The sequence below is a fragment of the Trachinotus anak genome, unplaced genomic scaffold (assembly GCF_046630095.1).
Source record: "Trachinotus anak isolate AG129_WGS33_773 ecotype Australia unplaced genomic scaffold, CSIRO_AGI_Tana_v1 ptg000002l, whole genome shotgun sequence".
NCBI classification, from domain to species: Eukaryota; Metazoa; Chordata; class Actinopteri; order Carangiformes; family Carangidae; genus Trachinotus; species Trachinotus anak.
In genome coordinates, this window is record NW_027273853.1 from 24,012,501 (window position 1) to 24,039,736 (window position 27,236).

Consider the following 27,236-nt stretch of genomic DNA (forward strand, 5'->3'; position numbering starts at 1 on the left):
TTCTCAACCAAATGTTCTCTTCTCTGGCTGATGCAAAGCAAGCATTCTCCTGTGGTTAAAAATCGCTCTGTGCTTTATGTAGTTGCACAAACTGTTTGCTGACAGGGCAGCAAAAAGCACACAGAAAGCATTTCATGGTCAGTGGACATGTTATGTAAATATCTTTAACCAAAAGTATGCAAGTAGGAAAAAGTAGTTCAAGACGCCCACTGCTTAACACAGTTAATTAGTTTTTCCTGGAAAATGACCATAGCTGCTGGGCTTTAGTTAAAAGCACCCTATTGTTGCCTTTTGTGGTCTATTAGACTATAAGATGGTTACGTACATTAACTGGTTATATGTCACGGAAGTGAACGTAGGTTCAGCACACTGTGTGTCCAGGATACAGGAAGTTTGAGGAGAAACAAATAACATTTTATTGGCCCACAAAGGAAGGGAAAAGGGTGAACCTGTTGTCAGAGGCCTTGTGTACATGCATCGCTCTGTTTCCTGCGGGCGAAAGAGAGGAACAGGACGGCCGAAAGAGTGAGAGAGAGCGATAGAAAATCAACTCGGGGATCAAATGACAACAAACAGATCACGCAGGAGCGGAGGTCCCTTTGAACCTTCGCCCGTGCGGAAGTCAGCTTTTTTTTCCTGTGCTCGCTCTTTCTTTCCCCTCACTTTTTTTTTTTTTTCATCCACCGCTCCCCCCTTCCCACCGGAGATAAGCTTTCAACACGCTAAGCCCTGTAAAAACAGGCCACGAGTGGTTAAGCTGAGACCAGTCTGCAAAGATGTCCCAGCATACTATGTTGCATTAGAGCACTGCTGCTCAGGACCGCGTGCCCTTCGTTTTTCCACATGGTGCATTGCAAGCGTGAAAAATTGACCAATGAAGAGCCCGACATGATGCTTGCAAGTTGAGAAGATCACAAAGAGTTTTAGTAGATTTAGTTTGGTGTTTTGGAAAAATAAGTGTTATAAGCCATTTAATTATTTACTCCCATGGCATGAAATCACAGCAGAAACACGATGCCAAAGATAACACATATTTCAGGCACACACTCAAATTACATCCACATGTTTTACCTTAAAGGCATCACCTTTGCTATGTTTACATCTAGTGTTCTCACTACTCTGGAGTTTTTGATCACCTAAAACAATGATTGTGGAAACTTAGTTATGCTGTAGCCTGGAAGAGCAAAAACTGAGACCTTTGGAAACAGTGACGTAGACACCCACAGTTGCTCGTTGATTGGGTCTTATCAGCCTCAATCACAAGTAGTGAAAGCAACAAGATTTCTACATTTCCCAGAAACTCTTGATTTAAGCTTCGGTCAGTGAAATTGGGCCTTAAAGTGCATGTGTACTCACCGCATCAGTTTAATTTTCTAGGGTGCATTTTACTAGTTCATGCAGAGGCAATATTTAATTGATTAGGGGTAAGTGCTTGGCTGCTGCACACAGGTTCATGGTAGGAAATGTCAATGACACACTTGTTCACTCTTTCCCTTTGCACAGGTCATAAAACACAGTTTTAACCAATTACAATTTGCACCACACAACAAGCTCTGTGCATTTCAGTCACCTGGTGCAAAAACAGGGAGATCAGCAGTAGGAACTTTAACTGCCAATCATGTCAAAATTGAAACCTTTTTTTTGTGTCTTTGTTTGTTTTTTTATGAGCGAGGGAACGGAAGCAGGTTGTTAAACCTCTCTGGCAAACAGACGGCATTTTTCCGGCCAAGGAAAAGTCAAACAGAGACATAACAAGCAAACAGAAGAGCCACTAGTTAAGCAGTGTGCAGGTTTCACTGTTTGCCCGTCCCCTTCTGCACCTATTTGAACAGGCGTTACTGTGTGTGTGTTAGTGTGTGTGAATAGGTGTGCACTTTAGATAAACTACAATCAATTATTGCGAAGGCCAGAGTGAGACTCACTGTAACTCAATAGGCGTGGGTGCAGTCCTCCTCTCCTGCTGCCTGTCTTCTTTCCCTTCCTCTTTCTCTTTTACACTCTCTTCTCCTTTGTCCCTGGTCTCTCTGTTCATCAGCTCAGCCCCTGAAGGAGTTAAGGGGGAATTTTCCAAAAAGATAATCCCCCTGTTTTTCAGAAACAGGCAAAAAGCGGCAGAAAAGAGAAGAGGAGGAATAGGAAGAGAAGAGGGGGTCTGTCTGTTCAGTTGGGAGCTGAAGATAATGTTTGTGCCGGCTATGACTTCATCATGTGGGGTAAAATTATGTTACACATAGAAAGGCTGTGGCCTATTATTAGCTTCTGTAAGCAGAGAGAAGTATTTTGTTTAGAAGCCAGAATTTTCTTCTTGTCAGGTGGAAAAACTTCTGACCCAGCATCTGGAGCCGGAGGGGGGGAACTGACACTTTCCACTGAAACCCCGACCATTAAAAATCCTCTAGAATTACCAGCTCTTTAAAAGAAGGCTGACCTATCTGACCTATTAAACTGCAGGGCAACTTTTAAACCTGCCCTAAACGTTATTAAACAGTTAAAAGTCATGTTCACTCTAATCACAGCTCAACAGTTTTTTATTGTGGATAGTTCCATTTTATTTTCTTTGGTAGAAAGCAGCAGAACCTGCTGACAGCGTAATCTGTCAACTATATGATTCTTTAAAATGAAATGTTTCAATGCTTTGAGCACCACAAACAAAATTCAAATCCTGGTGTTGGATTGAAGGGTCATCTCTCAAATTCAAGACAAATAAAACCAATAAGGAGAAAGAGGGGCATTATGTCTTTGGGAGGCCCGTCCGTCTGGTCGTCCCATTCTTGTGAACACGATATCTCTTTAATGCCTTCAAGGAATTTCTTCAAGTTTGGCACAAACATTAATTAGGACTCAAGGATAAATTGGTTAGATTTCAGTGGTCAAATATCAAGGGTCAAGGTCACTGTGATGTCACAAAGCATGATTTTGACCTTGTGAACGCAATATCTCGAGAACTCCTCTTGGGAATTTCTTCAAATTTGGCATAAATGTCCACTGGGACTCAAGGATGAACTGATTAGATTTTCAAGGTCAAATATCAAAGATCAACATTGTGGTGACCTTTAGCCATAACTCAATAATTCACAAAGCAGTCATGAAAAAAATCACAAATGTAGCTTTTTTTTTTTTTAAAAAAAGAACATCATATAAGCAGCAAAGACAGATAAGTGATATCTGATAAAGTATCAGTTTGACAAAACAATATAACACTAACGGAAATCAGAACATTACTTCCACAAATACTTCCACAGCAAGTCAATTCAAGGCCAAACATATAAATACAAACACACACACACACACACACAGAAGTTCAGCAGTAAACTGTAACCATGCGTTTGCCCGGTGGCAAGTCAACAGAGCTCCTTCTTCAATATCAACAGGAAACCCCTCCTCCAGGAAGCTAGTAACAGGTTATGGGATCATGTTCACGACGCACTAAAGAGACACACACACTCGAGGGTTTACACGATGCTTGTGCGTGTGCTATTAAAAAAAAAGCCCTGTGTGCACTTAACGAGATCGAATTGGAAGAGAAGGTGGAAATTGGTTGTTAACTGTTGGCATCTGACTCTTTCTCCAAAAGGTTTTACAACTGAGTTTGTTTGTGTGTCTCTGTGTTTCCACTCACATAGAAAGAGTAGCATCAATTGAGACCTCCAGGGGACATTTATGCCATGGTGAAGACATTCTGGCCAGTCCCCACTTCTTCAGCGAGTCGCTTTGAGGTTAAGAATCAGGTTCAGAGTTACAAGACCACACCAAATATAATCTTTATGGTGCAATGCTCTTCAATTTCTGCTCAAGATCCACTTACTTGCCTGTTCACTAGCTCTCGATCATATCACGCTGTCTTCATCAGCAGACGAAGTTTGCTGAGTTCTCGTGGAGTGGATCGTCAAACATGCCGCTCCTCTCAGCACTCTGAGGATTGCTCACCCGTGTTGGCTCAAAGGTTGAGTTTGACAAGTCTTTCTTGACCTTGGAAACAACAGCTGCCAAAACAATCCCAGTAAGTGGACCTTGAGTCAAGCTCTGTTCCAAGACTTTTCACTTTCCCTCTGACATTTTTTGTTCATATAGTTATTTTCTAGAAAGCGTTATGGAAAAAAAATTATGCAAATTAGTGATTCTAAGGAAATTGTAATAGAAAATTTTACACAAAGCACAAAACAAATCACCAATAGCTGCCTGTTAACAATTCAGTCTGGGTGCTCCAGTAGTTTGGGTGCTAAGGAACCAACCATCATTTCCTGTCGTCTCTTCATTGTCTGTTATAAAGGCTTAAAATGCCCCCAAAATGCTCCAATCTATATCTTTTGGCATATTTACACTCATAATTAAAGATTTTAAAAGATTATAACAGATTCAGAAAATGGTAGAAATTGAGACTTAGTTCTTGTGTAGTGGTTAATCCTTGTTCAATGACCAGTTCAATGTGAAGATGTCTGAAGTACAGCAAGAAAAATATTGTAAAATAAGGACCTTGTAGAAATTACAAGACAGATGTGGAAACCAGTGGATGTTGGTCTAAACTTATTATAATGTCTTTTTCTTTTTTAAACCAATTTTTTTTATTTACTTCAGCCATGTACACATTTAGTTTTTATAATTTTTCATGAAACCCAAGGTCTTCCAACAGTTTAACAGTTTTCTCTTTGGTTGGGATGGACTGGGTTCGGTCCCCTCTCTCAGCAGGCCCAAACACTTTATGTAACTGGAAGAGAGGAAAAAAAGCAGGAGGAGGACAACCAGTAAAACCATGGGGGAAGTGAAGGATGTGGTGGGGAGAGCAAACAGCAGCCAGCGGAGGGCTAACTCTTTGTGTGGTTTTTTTTTTACTGCTTCCTCCCGACCCGGCCGCATCGCTCACCACATCTCCACTGCCGGAAAAACATAAACAGCTTAAGTCTCCACACTGGGAGAGACCGAGCCAAAACATCTCACAGTCACTGGTGGAGACGAGGCACTGTGACACGTATCATATGAACAGGCTTTACCAGATAATGAGTAAGCGTGTCATGACTGTATGGACGCCACCTCACGCCAGCAAAATAAGAATGACAGATTAAAAGTTGTGGGGTGAAAAAAATGTTTCCCTTCTCTGTCAAAATCCTTCATTTTTATGTCAAATTTGAGGCATGACGTCAAAATATGATATAAATCTGACTTATGAGATACTAAATCAAACTTAATAGTTTGTGTTTTTGTCAATTTAGGTCATTCTTATCATGCTGATGTATGTTCAAGTGTTTATTTTTTGGATAAGTTTGGGGTGTAATTAGCTATTTGATGCTATAAAAAGGTGGCGTGGCCTCATGTGTGACAGCTGTGAGTCACTGAGGCAGGTGTATGGACGGGACCTCGATACTGCAGCTCCACCGCCCGATCAACCCGACTCTGGCTGCAAATGACTTTACCAGTGCAAGATGGCAGGACCTGTATCTGGGATATTTTGGCTTCATTTTTATACAGCGGGACGAAGTGGAGTCGTCATCCATCCTTATATACACTGATTTTATGGGATACTAACTGATAATGACAATATCTCTTAATTTTAACTTCAATATACTTACTATTATAGTACTATTATAGAATATCTTAAAATTATAGTGATGATAGTATGGTACACTCTCCTAACTTCAAAGAACTGTGAATTGTTTTTCTAAGAAAATTTAAAATTTTTACTCATAATTTTCAGTTATAATAAAAATATTGCTGGTTTTTATGTTTATCATTCCAAAATTGTCATATTATTTATTGTTTTCCTGGCAGTATTAGGATTCCATATTGTGACCAGTCCAAATTAAAAATTTTTTTAAAGTGGAAGATCTGTCAGAATAAAGGTCTTTAATAGCAATTCCATGATATTCAGAAAACAAGAACAGTTTCTAAGAGCTATGAAAATAAGCTGCAGACTTTAAATGAAGCAATTAAATGTTTACAATTTTCACTGCAGATTTGAGATATTTGCAGACACTGTTAACAATACTTCCTATCAAAATAGAAGCAGTTGTCTGGACAGAGATACAGACAAGACTAATAACATTACAGCAATATAGTAAATCATTTATTTACATAAATTATATTTATATGAGGAGGCAATATGTAGCACCACTTGGTTTTAAAAACACACTTTAAATGTATTATGCAGAGATGCAAACAGAGTAGAATGAAAAATGATGCTGCAGAAGCAACCAACTGCTAAAATACATGCTACAAAAATACACACGTGTAAACACACACACACACACACACACACACACACACACACACACACACACACACACACACACACACACACACACACACACACACACAGCAGACAAGCACTGTCTGTTTTCCTAGCTGCAGCTGTCCAGATTGGATGTAACATCCATATCATCACACACTCACACAGAAATGGAATGACTGCTTGGCTGTGCAGCTGGATATTCCTAAGAGGTGAAGAAAGACATAGAGGAAATATGTTGGTATTACTCTCTCTCTCACTCACTCACTCACACACACACACACACACACACACACACACACACACACACACACACACGAAGTCACTTCAGCCTCTAGCCAAATCCTGTTTAATCCACTGACCCCTGAGAAAGACCACCATGGTGGACATTTAGTATCACACATACACACACACACACACACACCCATGTCCAGCAGTCTTGGTTAAGTGGGACTGCTCAGTGTGTGTTTTTGCTAAAGTCTGAGAGAGAGGGGACGTCGTCCTCAAGTGAAATGGACAGGTGATCCATCTGTTCCCTCGCTCTCTGTCCTCAGCCTCCCTCTGGATGCTCGCACATCCTTGAGAATTTTGGACTGGTGGAAGAGACACTCCTTCAGCTTGTCCTCAGTCAGGGTGAGACGCTCCTCCAACACTGAAACAGTCTGTGTGAAGTGAGGACGTGGGGTGGAAGGGTTTAATAAAGATAAAGCTGTCACAGATTAATTACAGAAGCAACAGCATAAGAGTTCAAGAGAGACAGAAGAGACTTTTTAGTTCTTGTGTCGTGCCACAGTGTTTTTTCAGGACAGCAACACTTGATGCAGAGAGAAGCTCAGCTATTACTGTATGTATTAAACTGACTCTACCAATGGGATTAAAGCCTTTTTAAACAAAATATTCATCCTGCCTAGATTGTTTTACAGCTCATTTTCATGAAGTATCACCCATGGAAAAAGGAAGAACCAGAAAATACACCAAGTATTTCTTACAGATGGTCACTTTGTCTCAAATACAACATAGATTCAGCAGCAAATGTGTCTCCTGGAGCTGATTTTCCGGTAAAAATGCACAGCAAACTGTGTACATATTTTTCTCACAGGTATGTAATTGTGTGCATAAATTTTATGCTTGCTGTTGATATTTCACATCCTGAGACAGGGCATCAGCACTTTTTGGTACATTTCAAATTCAGCGACACAGTTGTTCTGTGCTGTTAAACAAACACAGAGTCTATACTCATTCATTCATTCACAGAACATAAAAACAAATCAAAAACAGTTGATGAATAAAGAATCATGAATTTAATCGAACTAAATATAGAAATAATCCAGTTGCACATATAAATCATTAGCCTGATATGTCTCTGTGCACCTGTTTAAACAGGTGCAGAGGGGGACAGGTAAACCATAAATCTACTTCTAGTGGCTCCTGTGTTTGTTTTCTTTATCTCTTTTGTTTGGCTCGACCTAGGAAACACGCTGCATGATCAACAGAGGGGATTAGTGACCTGCTTTCACTGCCTCTCTCATTGAGAAAAATATATCAGATTCTAATCTGGTCTTGTCTAGAGAAATCTATCTAAGATGTTCTCCCGCTTCCCACACTTTCATATTAATTTCCCCATTTTTACAATGCACTCTGGGGATTTCACAGCCTGCCAGTATCAAGGATTTGGACCTTAGCTATTAACTGACCTGCGTGAGAATATCCAACTGTTGAACAATGTGTCCCAGAGTAGAGTCCAGACTCGATGGATGACCAGAGAGAACTTCCAGTGGGTGCGTCTCCCCTCTCTCCTCTTCCTCTTCCTCCCTCCTTCCTCTTCCTCCCCCGCCAGCCCCGGTCTGGCTCCCAGCAGTCGAACATGCCCTCCCGGCACTTTTTCCGCCCTTCAGTCCTTCCTCTCTTGAACTGGCGACACGACGCGCCGGCAAACCGTTGGAGTGGTGACTGTTGGCAGCGGCCTGTGCGGGCGTCAAGTGTGTCTGACTGTTAAAGAGCTGGAGATGAAAGCGAGAAAAAAAAAAATATTGGTCTTCAACTGATTGATGTTTGTGCCGGTGTTTTCTTTTACATAAGTGCTGGGCTCAGTTCTGCCTCATCAACTGCATTGTATCCCAGGTGAAAACACACATTAAATCAAATCACCTTTGTGACACCCCGACAGTTAATGCAGAACATGCCAATGAGAACAATGGGCTCTCAAAAAGTTCCCCTTTCATGATGACGCTTAGGGCACCATTAAAGGCGCCTTTTAGTATCCGGCCTCCTTTGATAACCTGCTGTGAATGTACAGGAAATGGAAATGTACAGGGAGAGGGGACTAGAAAAGTGTCCTCACTTCCACCATAAAACAGCAGTTGAAACATTTGAAACAGCTTTAATGTCTTAAAAGGTCCCATATTTTGCTCTTTTCTGGTGTTTTATTTGGTGAGCCAATCAGAAGAGAGACTCTGAGGCTTTCTTCTGATTGGCTGACCGATTTCAGATTTCAATTAAACACGCAGAGAAACCAAATCCTGCAAGGCTGGACGATGGGTCCGGGTGAGCGGGGCTTTGGGCATGGATGAGAGTGGTGACATCAGATAGTCACATTAGTCCTGATGGCACATTTTAAGGCTCACTTTCTGTGTGCATTTCTCTGTGGACTGAGCACTTTGATACTTTCACTGTATTTATATGGAACCTAGACCTGCTTTATAATCAAAAAAGATGGACATCTACCTTTATACAATATGGGACCTTTAAAATGTTGATTCTTTGGTGCTGCTGTCAGAGGGGACATCAGTTGAAGTGTGAGCCCTAAATGAAGTATACTAGTATACTAACAACACAGCACAAACAAGCACTAAGCCTAGCCCTGTTGAAAATGTAGGCAACACTGATACATAAAGCAAGGCCATGTCAGCCAACATCCTCCCTGTCTCATTGTTCTGTCAGAGCAGGCCTTGAGTCTGTTGTAACTTGGCAGACTGAAGGAGGTAGATGACTCACACTGCTGGATGACTGACTGAACGACAGACTCTGTGACGAGCTTACTGACTTGCTGGCTAAAGATAAGTTCACAAGGTCATTTGCTCTCTAAGGCAGTGAGAGCTGTAGTCAAAGAGCAAAACAGAGAAAATTTACTTCAATTTTATTTGACTTTTTCATTTTAGACCGGTCGTGACAGAGTGAAGTTCCTTTTCATGAGTAAAGAAAATCAGATGGAAAGGGAGACTGAAAAAAAAACAGAAGAAGAGAACATTATGTTCAGTTTCACCAAGGACAAATTTCCCTTGTTCATCATTTATCCAGGCAGAGATGACAGAGCATGACCTCACATTTAAATAGTTTCACACATGCACAACAGTTGCGTTACAGTACAGGCACAATATTTTAGTGGTGGCTGCTGAGAAGCTCTTTAACTTCCAACTGCCTCTTATTGATCACAGGTTAGTGTATGATTTTCTCCACTTCCAACAGTGACTCCTACCATTAAGACCACCCTACCATTAAAACTTTGAATAGCTTAAATCACTTGATGCAAAAATTGAACATCAAATTAGGTTCCCTGTATAGAATCAAAGGATGTCTGTCTTCTTCCAGCCAAAAAAACTTTTGTGCAGTCACCCTTCATGTCTGTCCTTGACTATGGAGATATCCTGTACTGTCACCCTGCCCCATCAACACTCTAGCAGTTACAGCCTGTGTATCACAGTGCACTGCGCTTTATCACAAATGACATATACTGCACTCATCACTGTTCTCTGTATCGCACCATGGGCTGGACCTCCCTACAATCAAGAAGAAACGGTTATCTCACATTATTCATTTATAAAGCCCTACTGTCAAAGCTTCCAAACTACCTCACATCTCTTCTCTCATTTGAATCCACCGTACATGATCCAGTAACTACTTGACCCTCAATATCCCTCATATTTGCACTAACATTGGCAAAACTGGCTTCAGGTACTATGCGCCATTTAAATGGAATGAACTGCAAACTGCCCTCAGACTAGGCTCTAAGTATCATAAACTTGTGTTTACCACAGATTCTTATTTTCTGCAATAATGCAAAAGCCAATGTAAAAATCCATGTTGAGGGAGCCAGAGTAATGCTAATATTCGGGGTAGCCTACAAAAATACATTATTCCTGCAGTACTATATAGTTCAGATCAGCACTATTCTCCCCCCCAAAAAGCAAACAACGACACTTTGAACAACTGTTCTCAGACCAGTGTCTTGACTCTTCTAATAATCCACAGCAAGTGAAGCAAAGTTGGGCTTTAGGCCAGAATAACAGCGGCGTCTTGTGTGAAAGGTGGAAGTGCATGAAGAGGAACAGAAGGGGGAAAATAAATGAAGGATTTGTCAGGAGGATGGAGGAGGAAGGAAGAGACGGGTTAAGAGGAGGAGGGTGTCACACATTCCCAGACTAATGCATGGAGCAATCGATTCCAGCTCGCTTCCTGAGCACTGTCCTCAAAGAGAGGATGGCAGGAGGCAGGAGAGGCAGGGGGCTGTAGAGAGGAGAGGAGGAGTATATGAACGAGTGTGTAAAAAAAAAGGATTGTGGGGGGGTTACTCTTAACTCCTGGGTGGAGGTGAACAAAGCTGTCAGTGTGTGGATGGTGAGTCTCTCTTGATATCTGTGCTACTCTCTTCTCCCTTTATCCCCCCCCCCCTTGTTGGCCACATCTGGCCAACATCTGCTCAGCTCATTTACACTCAGCAGATCCAGACCTCCATCCCTCTGCACCAACCCACCCCCCACGCCAGCCCTTGGCCAGGAAGTTTGGGTGCAATCAAACGTTTAACAGGCAGGATACCCCGACTGGCCTCAATGTCAATCAATCACACACACACACACACACACACATACAGTATAGATTATTTGAAACGAGTGATTCTTGAAGCAGAGAACTGGGTAAATAAAGAGCAAATAACTGGGAATAATGCAACAAATAAATAAAAAGAAAACATCTTGCAAGATATTCACAAGTTAGAAGCATGTAAAAGTGGTAACACTATTATATCTTCCAAACTTGGCAGAATCTCAGTAAGGACACTGGCAGTAATGCAAAAATAAATGTAATTGGAGATTAATTATTATACTTCCAAACCACACAGAGCTAAAGCACATCTCCAAAAGAACCTCATAATTATGAGGGTCATTTCTGAGATAGAATCATCTCCACTAAGCTCTGTGGTATGTCAGGGGTCACGGCTCGCTGTGTAATCACAGTCAGTCCGTGGCAGGAATGTGGTGATGGCTTTCTGCCAGCCGGGGTTTTTCTGTCCGATGGGAGATGAGTGGGTGGTTGGCCACGGTGGCAGGAGTCAGAAACTAGCCACTGTGATAATAAAGGGGCCAGCAGGAGTGACGTGACAGGGCCCCAGTGCTGATAGTGAGGCAACAATGTCCACATTGTCCCTACACGAACACTGGAGAAAGGAGCGCTGTTGTGCATCACTGGGACACAAACACTCATACGGTTTGAGGAAATGTTACCAGGTCATGGTGGAGTGAAAAGGAAGGAAAATGTAATATTCTTGATTCAACGTAATTGGTATGTTTTGTGTCAGTGTCCATCACATACAATTCCTGGTATTTCAAATTGTTTCCACACTTTGCTGCAGTTTTCGTCTTTGTTTTGAACACAGCTGATAATCAGATGTAAAGTGAGAGACGACACTAAAACTAATCGATGATTATTCACTGCTAATACAGTTGATGACATGTTACCTGCTTAAGATTTACCTAACATAGCAGTGTTATTATCAGAGGAGCGGCCCATGTTAAAATGTTAACAGTATCTGTGATGTTTACGATCAAAAGCATCCTCGAGGGGAAGATCAAAAATAGCCTCCCCTCCATTTCCAAATCAAATCACAGATGTCTGATCAAAAACATGATTACCATGAGCTCCAGAATTAGTTACTCCCTCTTTTGGCAGGAAACCTCAGACACTGTGACCCTTATAAAAAAAAAGCTGTTTGATCTTAATTGAAAGGCCTCTCTGATGCTACGCCTCCCCTCACTTGCTCCCTGCTCTACCTGAAGCCACATACTCGACTGCCTGATGTTTATTACTCTGACAATCCTCCTCATGATGTGAGAAAAGATCCTCCAAAACTAGTTACTTAAAGTACACTTCACTTTTCTTTCACTCACTCTGTCGGATGTCAGTGTCATTTAGAAATGAGAACAAATGATGTACATTTTATTTTGAAAATGAAGCTCATCTTCTTTTCAAAAATGCATGCACAGTGACTTTATGACACTCTAACTAAATGTCTAAAATTTAAATTGTAAATGTAAATCAGCAGGGCGACTCATAAGGTGTTCTGTCGTGTGGATCAGAGCGCCGGGTCCACTGGAGAGGACACAGATGGGCGCTACAGCCTCGTGATGTTTAGTATTCACACTGAGCTGCCGGCCCTCATGATGCCAAGCACTGGCTGTGTTTACGTGTTGATCACAGTGCAACTGATGTTATAAGCGCTACCAAAGACCAGAGCGTGACTGCACAATGTATTCAAATGAAAGAGATGAATAAAATAACCTCTTGCAACAAGAGCTGTTCAAGGATGAAGCTGAATAAAGATGACACGGTGAAAGTCACATTCAGCACCAAATGATGACAAAGGTAACAACTACAGTAACTTCCAGATGATTGCTCTTACTTTATTATCATCAGCAGGAGACACTGGGGGTAGTAAGAAGTTTTCTGAGAAATAAGCGACCAGTGCTGCTGAGCAGCATAAAGACACAGGTTCACGTTTGCCTTTCTTTACCAGTATAATGCACACTGGATGCGTGGCATGTGCCTCATGGCTGCTGTTGCTGATCAGCTGCAGAAAAATATGCATGTATTCACACCGGCTGTGTGTCTTCGCCGTCGCAACTAATGCCACCTCTATCTGTTTACATAGAGTTTGCAGGATATTGGATATGTCTGAATATAGATGAATATTGATATGTTGAATATTGGATTTTTTTTCATTATGAATTAATTTCTGATTTATTTTTGACAGAAAAAAACAACTGTCTCCACATGCAGCTGCTAAAATGGTTAAAAATTGTTTTAATATTTTTTCATGTCTGTGACATTCAAATTCAGCGTAGACATAGACAACTATAGTGGAAAGTGTTAGTTTTCTGTAATATTGCCAGTACGATGTCAAAGTGACTGTCAACAGGTCTTTTCTAAGTCTATTTTTGCTGCAAGATACATGTCACACATTGAAAAAAAGGCGAGATCCCACACAGTCTGCGCTCTTTACTCTGCTCACATGGGCACTAAAATGTAAAAACAAGATGTTCTGCAGCCACCGCACACACACGATGCACGAGTGTAACGATGAACTGAGGCATCACAATATTGCTGGAGAAACGAAATTAGGACAAGGATTAATGTGTGTTTTGACTGGTCTTTATCAAAGGACTAATACGTGAAATGTATTTTTCCAGAGCACTAAACATCAACAATGTCTTAACAATGGCTTAAAAAAGTATTTAGACTTCACTTTAGTTTTTACAAACTTTAATTTGAAACATATTAAATTCAATGTTACTCACAATAATCCCCAATGACAAAATAATAACAAAAACAATCCTTGACTGATCTCTCATTTTCATAAATAAAGGATCTGAATGCTTCCCAAGGCCGAGTGCCTCTGCTGGGGATTGATTCAATTATTGGATCAATAATTCCATTATCAGTTGGTTAGGTGTTGAAAATTTTGGCTTTTAAATTTCACAGTATTTTGGAGTTTATAGAATATATCTGGGCTACACAAACTCACACAGGCAGAAATACACACAGTCCCATCAGTAATATTTTCTTCAGAGTGGCATGACTGCTTCAAACAATGAGCCAATCAAACGGGTCTGTGTGTGGTTCACTTTGTCGCTCGCTGTGGCGCACACAGGAAACGGACTATTAGCAACTGTCAAGCTCCATCTGTACAGAGTGCGGTAAATAAACCACTTCTTTACTTCCTCCTATGCCTTTTATCAAGCGTCACGATTACACAGCAGCAAGGCTTTTTGTCTGGGAGGCTGCGAGAGTTGGAAATAAAATCATCTTGCATGTGTGATTGGATCAGTGAAGGTAAATTCAATTTTAAAAGACAAAAAAGAAATGTGTGTTATCAGTCAGCATGTGCGTGAGTGCTGTGTGTGACCATTGTTTTTAATGAAAAAAACTGGTATTGGCCACTCAGTTACCTCTGACGTGGTTGATATGATTCATTCTGAACTGATTATAACAGAAAATTTCATGAAAATATATTATTTGAAACAATGACTCTAGTGTGTCTCATCACGTCAACGCTCTGCTCCTTTCCTGTATCAGATGGTGTGTGTGGTACTGAAACTGGTCCTGTGACGGGAGGGGAGCGTTTGCTGGTCACAGGATGCCATGTAATGCCATTAATAAAGCAGGCTCCATGAAGGGAGGAAATCCTTGTTAAAAATCAAAGCAGACATTAGCTGGCCCTGACCCTCCGCCCTGGTTTCACTTTACTATATTTGCAGGCCGACACACACTTGACAACGCAAGCAAATCCTTGCCCCCTGGACACTTAACACACATGCATGTCAAGCAAACATGATGGTGGCATGTACACACACACATACTACTGACTGTAATCTGTACCAAAAGACGAACACACGCAAACAATTCTTCACTCAGCAACTACCACCACAAACACACACAGCTGGAGTCGCTCTCTAGAATTCTTCCCTTGATTATTAACAGCAGTCACAGCCCAACTCTTCTCAGCACACAGTCACACAGAGTCGACCCTCTTGAACTCGCTGAACCTCTTAAGGCTACGTTTACGTTACACGCTGTGGCCCAAATGCAATTTTAATTCTTTTTGCCTCTAAGTAACTCTGATTGGATTTTGCTCTATATGAAATGTTCCCTGAGATAACTGTTTTTCACTGGGCTGCACTTCATTTTCTCACTAGTACCTGAGGCAACACTCTCACAAACATAGACCCTTGCTTTTTAACACAAAGTTGTTTTTTTTTAATACTTTCTGCCAGTTAATGTCATTGAAATATTATACATTTACTGTTATTTGAACATCTTGACACAAACATTTTGACCTTATAATTTTTTTTAACTCTCACCCCAACACATGCATACATAAAGCAACAGGGTAACAGGGTAACTTTTTTTTTTAACTTTCATTTATTTTACTTACTTAAGAGCTGTAATTCTCATAATCCATAACATGTATAATTCTTCCTTGTGCAGGCTTTTAGGACGTGTTGCTAAAAGAATATTTTGAACGTTATTCTGTTATTCTGAACGTTTCCTGTTCTACTGTGTGTAAAATATCTGAATAGTATGTTTGTATTTGTGACAAAAATCTGTACGTAATGCAAGGTTGTTTTCAGTGAGGATACCCACTTAATTATGGCAACAGTAGCTTAAATACTAGTATTAGTATTAGTAATAGTAATAGTAGCAGTGGCATTAGTATCCAATGTCAAATCAAATTTAATAGTCTTAAAAAAGTAACCTGCTTCCTGTGCGATAATGAGCAGATACACACACAATAGCCTATTCCCTTCCACCCCTGACCTTTAACCTTGAACAGGAAGTCAGGTGTCGGCTAGAACTGGCAAGCGATCTGAAGCCTCTGTTTTCTGTCGTATTGCCAAGACACCACATCAGAGGATTCATTTTCCATTCATCTCTGTCACACCTAATGTCATGTACCCAGGTGCAGTCTCCACACCCGCACCGCAGCATTGTATCTCTTCAAACAAAACACACACACACAGTTAAGGATGTTCACACCCACAAGTGGACACACAAACTGACACACTGGAAACAGGCGAGCTCACACTCACATGAACACACACATGTGCACAGATAATACACACAGACACAAGTCATGTAACTATAATTCAGCTGGAACCACTGATCTGATCTAACAGGATCTTTGTCAGACATGAGGCAACGTTAATGTTTTTTAAAAAGCCAGAGCTGAAAGACGAGCAGGAAGCCGAGAGGGGAGGTGTTCATGTGGCTTTGAGGAAGTGGATACATCCTCCTTATTTCTCACCCTTCCTTCTTCTCTCTACTCTATCTGTCTGTCTCTGACATCCACACAGCAGCCACCCACACACTCAGACGAAAATATCCTCCTCTGCAGCGGACTGCCATTAAATACAGTGTGTTTTCTGACCGCATCACACACACACACACACACACATGAATGGGGACAGCAAACACCTCCGCTGTGGCCGATTAAAAAAAAACAAAAACAGCATTGTCCTGCCTGGGTTAAATGGCAGCTGAGCCAGATATCTCTAGTTCTAGTGTATACACACACATGCACACACACAGAAGTGCAAAAGCAATTTTAAACAATATGAACAACCATTAAAATGTGAATAATGGACAACCATAAAAAGAAAAAAATACACATTGGAGCTTGCAAACACAGGTGTACGTACTAATGGCACACCACACAATCAGGAAATCATACAAGAGCACTTACTGAAGCTCACCAACACATATACGAACACAGAGGCACATACTGCATTTTCTCTCAGAATAAAACTGTTGCACTCATAACGACACACTGAAGCATCCAAACATGCACATAGTGAAATAAATATACAAGCATGCAACTGCAAAAAACAATTACACACACACACACACACACACACACAGATCAATCCAAGAATACTTTGTGTACACATTTTACATATCATGTGAGACAATCCAGGTGCAATCCAACAGAAACAGACACACAATAAGTCCTTCATAAATACAAATTATATTTAATGGATACAGTGCCACAGCCTTTTATTCACAAGTGCTCCTCACTCTGAGGCTTTACGTAACAAGGGTCCTCACCGGCTCTGCTACCGCGCCACAGTGTCAGCATTTCTCAGATAATTTATGCATAAATGCCACAAGACGCAAGGTGGGGATTCAATCCTGATGGCGGACAAGATGTATTCCAGATATTGTGTGAATATTGGCAGATGGAGACAGAAAAAGTGAGACTGAGGGAGGTAGAGGTTTCCTATATAATGGACGGGGAATTATGAGCAAATCGTATTCTAAAACAAAATAATGTATATTTTCAATATCGATTAAACGTATTATGTAGACTTTTGTTTTGAAAATACACACCCTGCACAATGCCATGGCCATCGGTCTGTCTATTTCAACGACTGTATATAAAGATGGACAACATCAAAGTTCTCCCAAAAGTGCAGCCAAAGCATCTCATCTCACCCCATGGGGGCCTGCCTTAGTACAGGTCATACATCCATCAATGTTTTAAGATACGATTACCATGTTGACTATCTTAGCTCGCCATGCTAGCATAATTTGTTAATTAGGGCTAAATACAGTAAAGTACAGTTGAGGCTGATGGGAATGCCACTAGTTTTGTGGGTATTTGATCATAAACAAAAAATGCTTGACAAATATTCAGAGTAACCTGGTAATGGTGGTAGATAAAAATGTTAAGGGACCAAACTACTAAACCCTCATAATCATAATACAATTCGTCCTCTGGACAACATGAATGTCTGAAACCAAACTACATATCAATACTTGCTGAGACGTGTCTTTCAAATTCTAATGGTGGCACCAAAGTCAGGGATCATTGATCATGAGAATGTGATGACAGCCATTCATGAATGCCTGTACAAAATTTAATGACATTCCCTTTAGTAGTTAAAATGGTGGACCAATGGACAGAGCATCTCTCACTGCTATCCTAGGAGCCACACCACTACATTAGCATGGCTAAAAATTCCAAGCACTCAAGTAGATGATTAATGATTTAAAAAAAAACATGGCTTACTACATAAAAAAACCCCACCCAAACAGCACATTGGTCTTCTTCGTGGTCACTAATAAATATAATGTATTAGTAGAGGTTAATGTGTGCTGCCAATCAATAAGTGTAGTGCAATCACTGTGGTCCCTTCAAAAGCAGTGGAGATTGCAGGATTGAACAGTAATCCCTCTCCAGTTTTTTATTGGTTCTCCATCAGGATGTAAGATACTGGGTCCATAAAGTGAGAGGGGCAGAAAGAGACAGAAACAAAAAATATCTGAGAGAGACAGCAGACAGTCTGAGAGGATGGAGTAATAAAGCAACCGAAAGAGAAAGAGAAGGAACACTGTATATTAGTGTGAAGATGAACTCGGCACTCTGACCCACTTCTGTAGGATGAATGAGTGAGCATCTGTCGCCGAATCCCACCAAGATGACTCATCGCCCAGCACTGCTTTGCACTCAGAGAGAAAGAGGCAATAAAGAGACAGAGAGAGAGAGTGGGGTGCAACATCACACTTCCAGCCAAACGCTCGCACCAAAGAGCAAGATATTCACAATTTTTTTTAGAGGAAATTATGAATGTGTGGTCAGGCAGGATCAAAATTCAGAAAACACATATCAGCAAAGAATGTTCCCACTACTACTACGAGTGATAATCATCTTTAAAAAATTGAAATTTAATATATGTGTTAGAAATGTATTGTAACTGAGACTACATCTTTATCTCAACAAAACACATCTTATTCACAATTAAACATTTACCAGTATGAACCAAAAATGCTTGGACCGATGCAGAGCCAGATTTCCCTCAAGAGTCGGTAGAGACCAAAACAGAGCTGAATACCAGACTACCGTTCATCATTTATTAGGTAGGTTGCCAGAAACATAACTCCAAATTAATGCTTATATTGCAGTGTCTGCTGGATCTGTAAATACGTTGCCCTTTGCCAACACATTCACTATATATACTTTAAAAAGTGATATTATTTTGTGAATTAAGTTTACATTGATCTAGCTGTGCTGCCCCAAACAGGTAAAAAAAAAAAAAATCAATTTAACCAGGTTGAAAACCCCTTGTCACTGACCAAATTATTAAAATGTATGTATTGTAACATCTATCACAATCTTAAAAGATACTAAAGACAGCCTAATCAATATTTCAAACAGGGTAGCATTGAAAAACAATGTTGTATCAAATTAGATGCTTGTTATGGTGTTATGCAATCAGCTGCCCTCTACAATGCACAACAACAGGAGGATGGATCATGCATAAGGATTTATGTGGACATGTAGAGACCAGAAGGTCCCAGTTTTACTACTGACTAACAAAGTCCATTCAAAAACAAAAGTCTTTGCTTGTTTACAATTTTTTCACATAGCTGGTGTATTTCTAGTCATTAGTCAAGTGTGTCAGATGGTGTCCAAAGGAGGTTCACAAAGTTGCAAATTATTACCAAGTTACTATTATAAAATTAAAAATATCACAAATTGCAAATATTACAAATACCAAACCTGTTGTCATTTCTAAGTTAAGATGTGAAATAACGTTTCAGAATAATGTATTAATGTGAAATATGTAGGAGTTTTCAGTCCTGTGTAGCTCAATGAGTAGAACACAGCACTTACTTTGACAGGGTTACAGGTCCCCACTCATGCTCAAAATAGATGCGGTATTGGCAATAGAGGGCTTTGGATGAAAGGATTCTGCAAAAAAAGGTTGCCTAGTGTTTATCAAATATGGTCAAGTACTTGCAGCGTTGGTGTGGAAACAGGCTTTATTGGCCATGAAGTGGATTGTTTTTGGACCATGAGACAGAAAAAGCTCTTCCAAACCTCTCTTCATTTCTAGCTTTTGGTCTGAAGATGCCTTCAATGAATCCCCCTCCTCTTCAAGAGGAATGAATCACGCTGAAGCACAAGTCGTGACCTGGACCTGTGCCAGCTGAAAAGCCCTAATTATCACCAGTGTCTGGCTTGAAAACAACAGACCAACCTTCTTGATGAATGGACTACAAACCTTTGATTAGGTTGATTCAAGTCTTAATCTAAAGAAAAGGTTTGCTTCAGAGTTTCACAATGGCTGCAAATGTCCAAATAAGGAGAGGGGACTTATGAATTTGTGTTTCAGTGGCAATAGCATAATGTAAAAAATAAGGACCTTAGAATTAAACTATTGTATCTGTATGCAGCAAAGAGTGCAATGGAAATAAGATCAGAACTGACAGACCATATGTGCAGGTGGTCTCGTGAATCTGTAATCAGATCTCAGTTACAGTCACCCAGGTGTAAATGCAATTAGTTTAGATCGCTTGCTCGCTTGTTTGAAAAAGTGTCTGCCTATGATTTGGTGTCCCTGTGCCCTGTTTGAAGAGGACACTCCACCTGCTTATATAATGACATCATGTCAAAGATCAGTCATTGTGATGGGACACAGGTTTGCTTTCTGCTGCGCCCATGAAAATTGTCATGATTGGAATGGAACAGAAAAAACACAGATACAAGGACACAGAACCACATACACAGACAAACACACAAACACAAAAGCCACACCAACACACTCGATCATGAAAGGAAGGGTATATGACATGCCTCGACAGCACACTATTAGTTTGGGCATTTCTAGCAAAACCTCAACTTCTTGCAGGGAAGCCTTCCTTTTCATAGGGTAAAAGTCTTAAAGATAAAACAGATAAAGATACTATAAGTATTGAAGGTCAAATGTATTAGCAAAAAGCAGTTTGGTTGTTTATTTTATTTCACCTTTTACTCTAATTTTATGTTCACCAAAAATGAGGAAAATTACTACTTTGCAAAAGCAACTGAGCAGTTTGGTGCAATCTTTGCAATGATTAATCTTTGCAATGAATGGTGTGTTTGTGTCTGCGTGTGTTTGTTGTAGAATAGGTCATTCATGTAATAGTGAGGTTAGGCAGGCTGCGGCTGAAATAAACAAGCGTGTGTGGCAGTGTGGCTATAATGCATGAGAGCAGGAAGCTATTAACATGGCATTACCAGACCAACAAGGGGCAGGAAATTAAATTTGGCTGCCTCTGAGAAGGTTATGTCCCAGCCCTCCCTCGTGGTGGGTAATTGATTATTATGGCTTTCCGCAGCTCCCGTGCCCCCTATACATTTTCCGCATGAACACATCATGTTTACTATAAGAAAGCACATTCTCATCATTTAGCTTTGAGTATGGGCCTGGTTTTGTCTCTATTTATGGAAAATGTATTAAAAATATTTTTAGTGTTTAGGTTATAGTGTACTTAATTAAAGTGCAAGAACAAGCACTTGGCAAATGCGAAACAAGTTGGATAAATGTGGAAGTTAGGTTGTTTACTCCAGGTCATGCCAGAGAAAACACTGAGGCTAGTGAAGTTAAGTTTAACCAATATCAAAAAGTCTGTCCTAATATTTCACAAAAGAACATAGTTCATTGCATTTAAAATCTTAATACATTAAAGGTGCTAAATGTAAGTTTTTGCTCTTGTTACATTACCATTAACATCTGTTTACTTACTTACCAGTCAAGAAGAAACATTGTGAGTTCAGCATCAAACTTTATTCCTTTACTCGCCAAGAGCTGTCTCCAGAGGTGGAAAGCAACCCTCTTGTTTTGCTTCTATTTCTATCACTTCTATCATAGTACTGACATTCACATGCTAAACAGCTAGCCTTGGCCCTGTTGGCCCATACCGTCACTTTTCAGTCCTAAATCACTGAAGCGACCAGGCTGCCCTGATGAAGTAGCACTGGTCAGAGGGTGTATTATAATCTCTTGTAAATGCAACGATGGCTGAAGCTCTTGGAAAGACTGGTAAGTAAACAGCTGTTGATGCTAACATGTAGCAATGGCAAAACTTGCATTTAGCTCCTTTAATATTGATTTAGACCAGCCTTATATACGTCATGACTGTATTACTGAGAATCAACAGTAAAATACGAGTATGAGTAATATAGTAACATCTAAAAGGTAAAACTAAACTGATCCAGAGATCCATTGAGAATAATGGTGATCATTGTACCTCAGAAAATTTACAAAGCCACAACTATGAAGCTCTTGCAAAGGTCAGACATACTTTTCACAGCAGTTCTCCCCAAGTGACAGTAAACACCACCTGACACAAACCTTGTTGATCATTAACGCCAAACATCCCTTAGATCCTGTCGCGACTTTCTTTACTCCGAGATAAGAAGACAAAGCAAACTCACATGGATTATGACGACAACAAAAGGGCACTGAAAGTTTACACCAAACAAAGTGTTGATTGTACGTAAGATTAAATGTACTGAGTCAAGGTTATTACAAGATAAATGCAGTAGGTCAGTTGTGTTTTGCCAGGCCTTTGAAATCTGAAAGGGGAAAAAAACTCTGCCTTCATCCCCAGTTTTTACTTTGATCTGTCATTTAGACAATTGCCGCACCTTCAGTGCTAGTTAGTTAGAGCATCATCATCAGAGAGAGATGGATGAAGAGATTAAAACTAAAAGCAAAGACAAGGGGAGAGAGCGAGAGAAAATAAGCACGCCATTAAACAGGAGGTGACAGGAGCATGTTTTCCTGACTAGGCTGTAATTCACTCTGAAAACACCCACATAGCAAATACACTCTGTCTGAAGGGAACATGTGCTTAGGAGGCCTTAACTCCATCAGATGCACACACACACACAGTCACACGCATTCACATCTGGGGCATCAATGTACACACTCGGACGTGATCACGCCCATGCAAATACACCCACACACACATTTGTAGCCCTTGTCCTGATGTCGTTAATTGTGTTTACCATGAGCTACAGAGCCACTGTTTAATGTGTTTAACGTACGCCAGGTTTTTTTTTATTTGCATACTTCCCCTCACCTGTTACACTGGGCTGTTGCCATGATCTAAATGCATTGTCTGTGCTATCTAATGACTTTATTTTCAGAGTATGTTTGCCCTCTAGTAGGCTGGTTTGTAGGCTGTAAATTTAGTTTCTGGCTGTCACTTCTACCCTGAATTATAACCCATGTCCTCCTGTATTAAGGCCCTGACATACCAGACTGACCAACCCAGCATTTTTGTTCACATCCATTTTACATGGTGCACATGAGCACAACAAGTACATACTGATTGTTATCTGCCTGAAAGTTCTATGTTTTTCATGTTAAAATTAAAACCTGAAGGGCCACAACTCAAACAAAAACTAATGTCCAATTTTAAAAACAGTGTATCTGCTGAGACAGTCTAATTATATGTGGAATAGGAGAATATAAATGAGTGCAGCAGCAGGTAACTAGCATTGTAAGTCTTTGCTTTTCTATGCACTGGCACCAGGAGGCAAACAGCTTAGTTGCAGGACCTGAGGAGCCACAGCAAAACCACAGCAGAACAGCAATTAAGAACTAATAGTCCCATTTATGCATTCCTGTTAGCATTTCCACTAAATCTGAAAAATGGTGAAAATAAGGCTTAGACCAATACTCTGAAAATCAATGGTATGGTCTGATGTGCAATTATCACAGAGAGCTTGGGAATCCAACTACAAATCTTTTATCTTTAATGTCAATTTAAAAAAAAGGATACTAGTGGCATCCTGTGCTTGTTTACTGTAAGAACTTTAAGAGAAAAACTAAAGTTAAACCAAGTGGCAAACCACTGTCACGTCACCAATTGAACTGCCATTTTGAAGCCTCGAGGTTGCAATTTGGCCATCGCCATCTTGGTTTTTTGAAACCAGAAGAAACTTTTGCTGAAATAATAAATCAAGTGAGAAGTAGGGCCTTTTCCCCATAGATTTCAATACAATCAGACTTCTTTTTGCAACCAGTGGAGTCGCCCCCTGATTCATTAGATAGAATACAGGTTTAAGACACTTCCGCAATGCCCTCCCTTTTCAGACCTGAGGTCTACGTCCATTTTTATATACCATCTATGAGTTACACCCTAATTCCTCCAACTGAAATGCAGGTAAGAGAGTTTGAGACACCTTACAAAGGGGTCCTCTGTTCCTGGAAAAATCTCTGTGGTGGGAACAGAGTATAAGTGGGAGACATCACTGATTTGCTAGGCAGAACAACCACTCAGGCAACTACAACCATTTGCCTGATTGATGTAATATGCTCAATTAAACAAAAAGCCAAGAGTAAGGGCCCACTAGTGCCATCGGTGCCTGACACAACACAAAAACTACAGCAGTTGGTCAAGCACAATAGCCTTGGTATGTCAGGACCTTACTTCCTTCTCCATTCTCTTGCAAAAGTTCATTAACTAATAATGAAATCATTTGTACTTCTCTTTAGCTCCTACTTATTGTTGTAATATTTTGTACATTCATTCAGATTTTGAAAGGGGAAATCCTTTTTTTTTTTTGTAACTGCTCCACGGCAAGATCAGAGGTCAGGGTCAGCTGCAGAGAGGTACCCCGGGATTAATCAGAGTTTTGCTCAAAGACGCTTCTACAGGATGTTTATTTTCACGGGGACATTGAACATGAAACGTGGCTTTCCAAGTCCACTTGTTAGTTGACAGATTTCATTAGTCTTGCACATGTGGGTAAGATTTAAAAGTGCCCCTTTTGCCAAAATGTGAGCTAACAACCTTGCACAGAGCAAAACAGGAGGCACACTAATTTAACAAAACTAAGTGAGGACCAACGATTTCGGACGTCTATCCAGACATCATCATCATTCTCTTTTTTTCCCCCCTTTGCTGTAACTTTCAGTTCCTTTCTATCTTTGGCGCTTGTACATCCTGTGAGTCAGTCAGCAACTCTGGTTCCTCTTGTTTCATCGCTCCCTCTCTCCTCTGCTATACTTCCTCTTTATACTTCCTCTTTTATCTCGGTTACGTGCCAAATGGCAGTGGCTCTTTAGGTTATATAATTCCCTGTGTTGTTGGGTACACCCTACAATAACCGTTTGCTAACCACCCATGTATGATGCCTCTAATGAAACAGCACAGACAAAAAAGGGGAAGACAATGGTTGTGATCAATGTTTGTCATTGCCATCACAACAAAGTGAACAATATTTAGAAACTTGCAAAATGTCTGCCTGTTGTTATTCATTACATCGCACTTTAAGTGTTGAGTTTCATGGTAAGTTTCTTGCCTTTTTAATGGAACTTCTAACTTTTTATAGCTTGTTACGTCAACATGAGAGATGAGTCTTCTGGTGTCTTGATCTTTTAAAGGCACCACTAACTTTCAGATTCTGTTCATGAAAAAGGAAGACAAAGTCTGAGTGGCCTAAGTACCTTGTGAAAGGAAACCAAGGCTACTCTAATATTACAGGAGGCATTAGCTAAAAGCAAAGGACAAACACAGGAAAACCATGTTGTAATAAACCAATCTGAACAGTGTCAGTGTTGATTTGTGCCTATAGCTTTAGCATAGCATTCTTTTAAATGAGCTTTGGATGGATTTACATCACACAGCTGAGGTTCCTGAGAAAAGTCTCTTGTTAGAGAGGAAATGGGGCTTTCGCTGAGAAATTCACCGACTCATATCCCAACGAGAGGTTTTTCTTCAGTTGCTTTCCCACCAAAGTCTCAAGTGGAGGCGAATCCTTTCACACTGAGGAAGTGAATGAGCGTCATTGTGGTTTTGCATGGGATTAGCCCATTTTAAAGCCCCTTAGTAAGATTTACCCACATTATTCACATTTTAATGGACATTCCTACTCACACATACACATGCTGACTAAAATCAAAATCCGTGGCAATGAAATAAGGTGGCAGGAGGCTTAATGCAAGGGAAGAAATTTCAAGGTTCATTGACCTCAATCAAGTGTAAGTTTTGTGTGTATTGAATTATTAGACATTTAATTTGGGAAAACACATATAGGCACTGTGCCTGATGGATGAGTGAGTCTGAACATAGAAAAAGTATTTAATAAGCAAATGTAATATCATTCTGGGAGAGCAGATACTTTGAGTGAACCAGCCAAAATATGGAGGTGAGAGTCAGGCAGGTGCACTAGCTCAGCTCTGCAGGGCAATACTGTTTTCACCAACAACACTCTGCCTCCCAACATATTTACAATTAAAGCAGGTAACATCCTCTTTAGTATAAGTGAACTTCACATTTAAATGAAATAAAGCAGGACTATGGAAAGCAGGTCCCAACTAAAAGGCGAAATGTGCAACCTAGACTACTAAAAAAAACTTTTACTAAAGTCAGCCCAGTATTAACTCAGACATCTAGATGCCTTTTGACCAGGAAGTCACTAAATGAATAGTATAATGTCCTGAAAAACTCAAAAAGGCCGACACAGACTGTCCTTGTAACCCATAAACAGCTGCTTTTCAAAGGCCCACACAAGTTTGTGTAAGCAATTGCTATTGTGCTCAGTTTTAGATATCCAAGGTCTGTTTGAGAACACAGGTCACAGTGGGAGCAGCCACGATTTCCAAATTCTCTGATGCAAGAGCTTTCCATACATTTATACTAAACATACAGTAGTATAGTGAACAGAAGCTATCCAGTCCACAACAAATCACATGACACTGTTGACCAATTACAGGTGATGATACACTGTGTAGCAGGGCAATCATTTTGACAAATGCTGAGGGAGTATCCTGATTTAATTAGCAGTCTGTTCCACTTCTCTAAGGCAGAAGCAGCCCTAGATGAGAGTGTAATAGTTAATGTTGCAATGGCAATTAAGTAAGAAGTTTATTCATCTATCATGGCTGAAAATGACATATTGGGCTTGCTAACTGAAATGTCAACAACAATCCACAGACAGCTCTAACACTCTTCAGCCCCCCCTGCAAAATGCCAGTACTGATAGCAGGTGGCTAAATGAATGACAAGAGAGGCCAGCTGATTGGGCTAGAGAGGCCCTCAAAGAGGAAGCAGCTAGCAGTGTCACCACTGAGCAGCATCACAGGGAGGGAGCACTGTAGTGGTTGGGGTTGATGGGCTGTTTGATTGACAGCTAGAGCAGTGGGAGGTCATGCTGTGCCTCTGCCCTTCACAGTACAGGCAGGAGGGAGCAGAGAGAGCTGCCCCAGGCCCTGGCAGCCACAGGTGGGCTTTGTGGTCTGTCATCATGGGCCCTGTAGCACCAAGATATCTCAGCCCTATATCAGAGACATAAACAACAAGCAGGCTTTTCTGTCTGTGTCCACATTTTGGGGTCTGAAAACTTTTTTTTAAAGGAGTTTATGTTATATATGCATAATATGTAATGCAAAGGACACTACATGTGTGACAA

At 40.5% G+C, this 27,236-nt stretch overlaps 1 protein-coding gene across 5 annotated transcripts in view; it reads right to left on the reverse strand.

Annotated features, from left to right (window-relative positions):
- Positions 1–5,823: 5,823 nt before the first annotated feature.
- poc1b (POC1 centriolar protein B) overlaps positions 5,824–27,236 on the reverse strand; it is a 44,148-nt gene continuing 22,735 nt past the window's right edge. Inside the window, exons 11-12 of one of the 5 annotated variants that reach the window (XM_071457285.1) lie at positions 7,915–8,220; positions 5,824–6,882 (exon numbers count right to left, since the gene is read on the reverse strand). In XM_071457285.1, the coding sequence (XP_071313386.1) occupies positions 6,724–6,882; positions 7,915–8,220 (465 nt within the window). In that variant the 3' untranslated portion in view covers positions 5,824–6,723. Of the gene's footprint in view, positions 6,883–7,914; positions 8,221–9,340; positions 9,440–10,489; positions 10,724–19,668; positions 19,740–27,236 lie in introns of those variants that run through there. The other 4 variants (XM_071457293.1, XM_071457329.1, XM_071457303.1 and 1 more) reach the window with 4 other exon arrangements.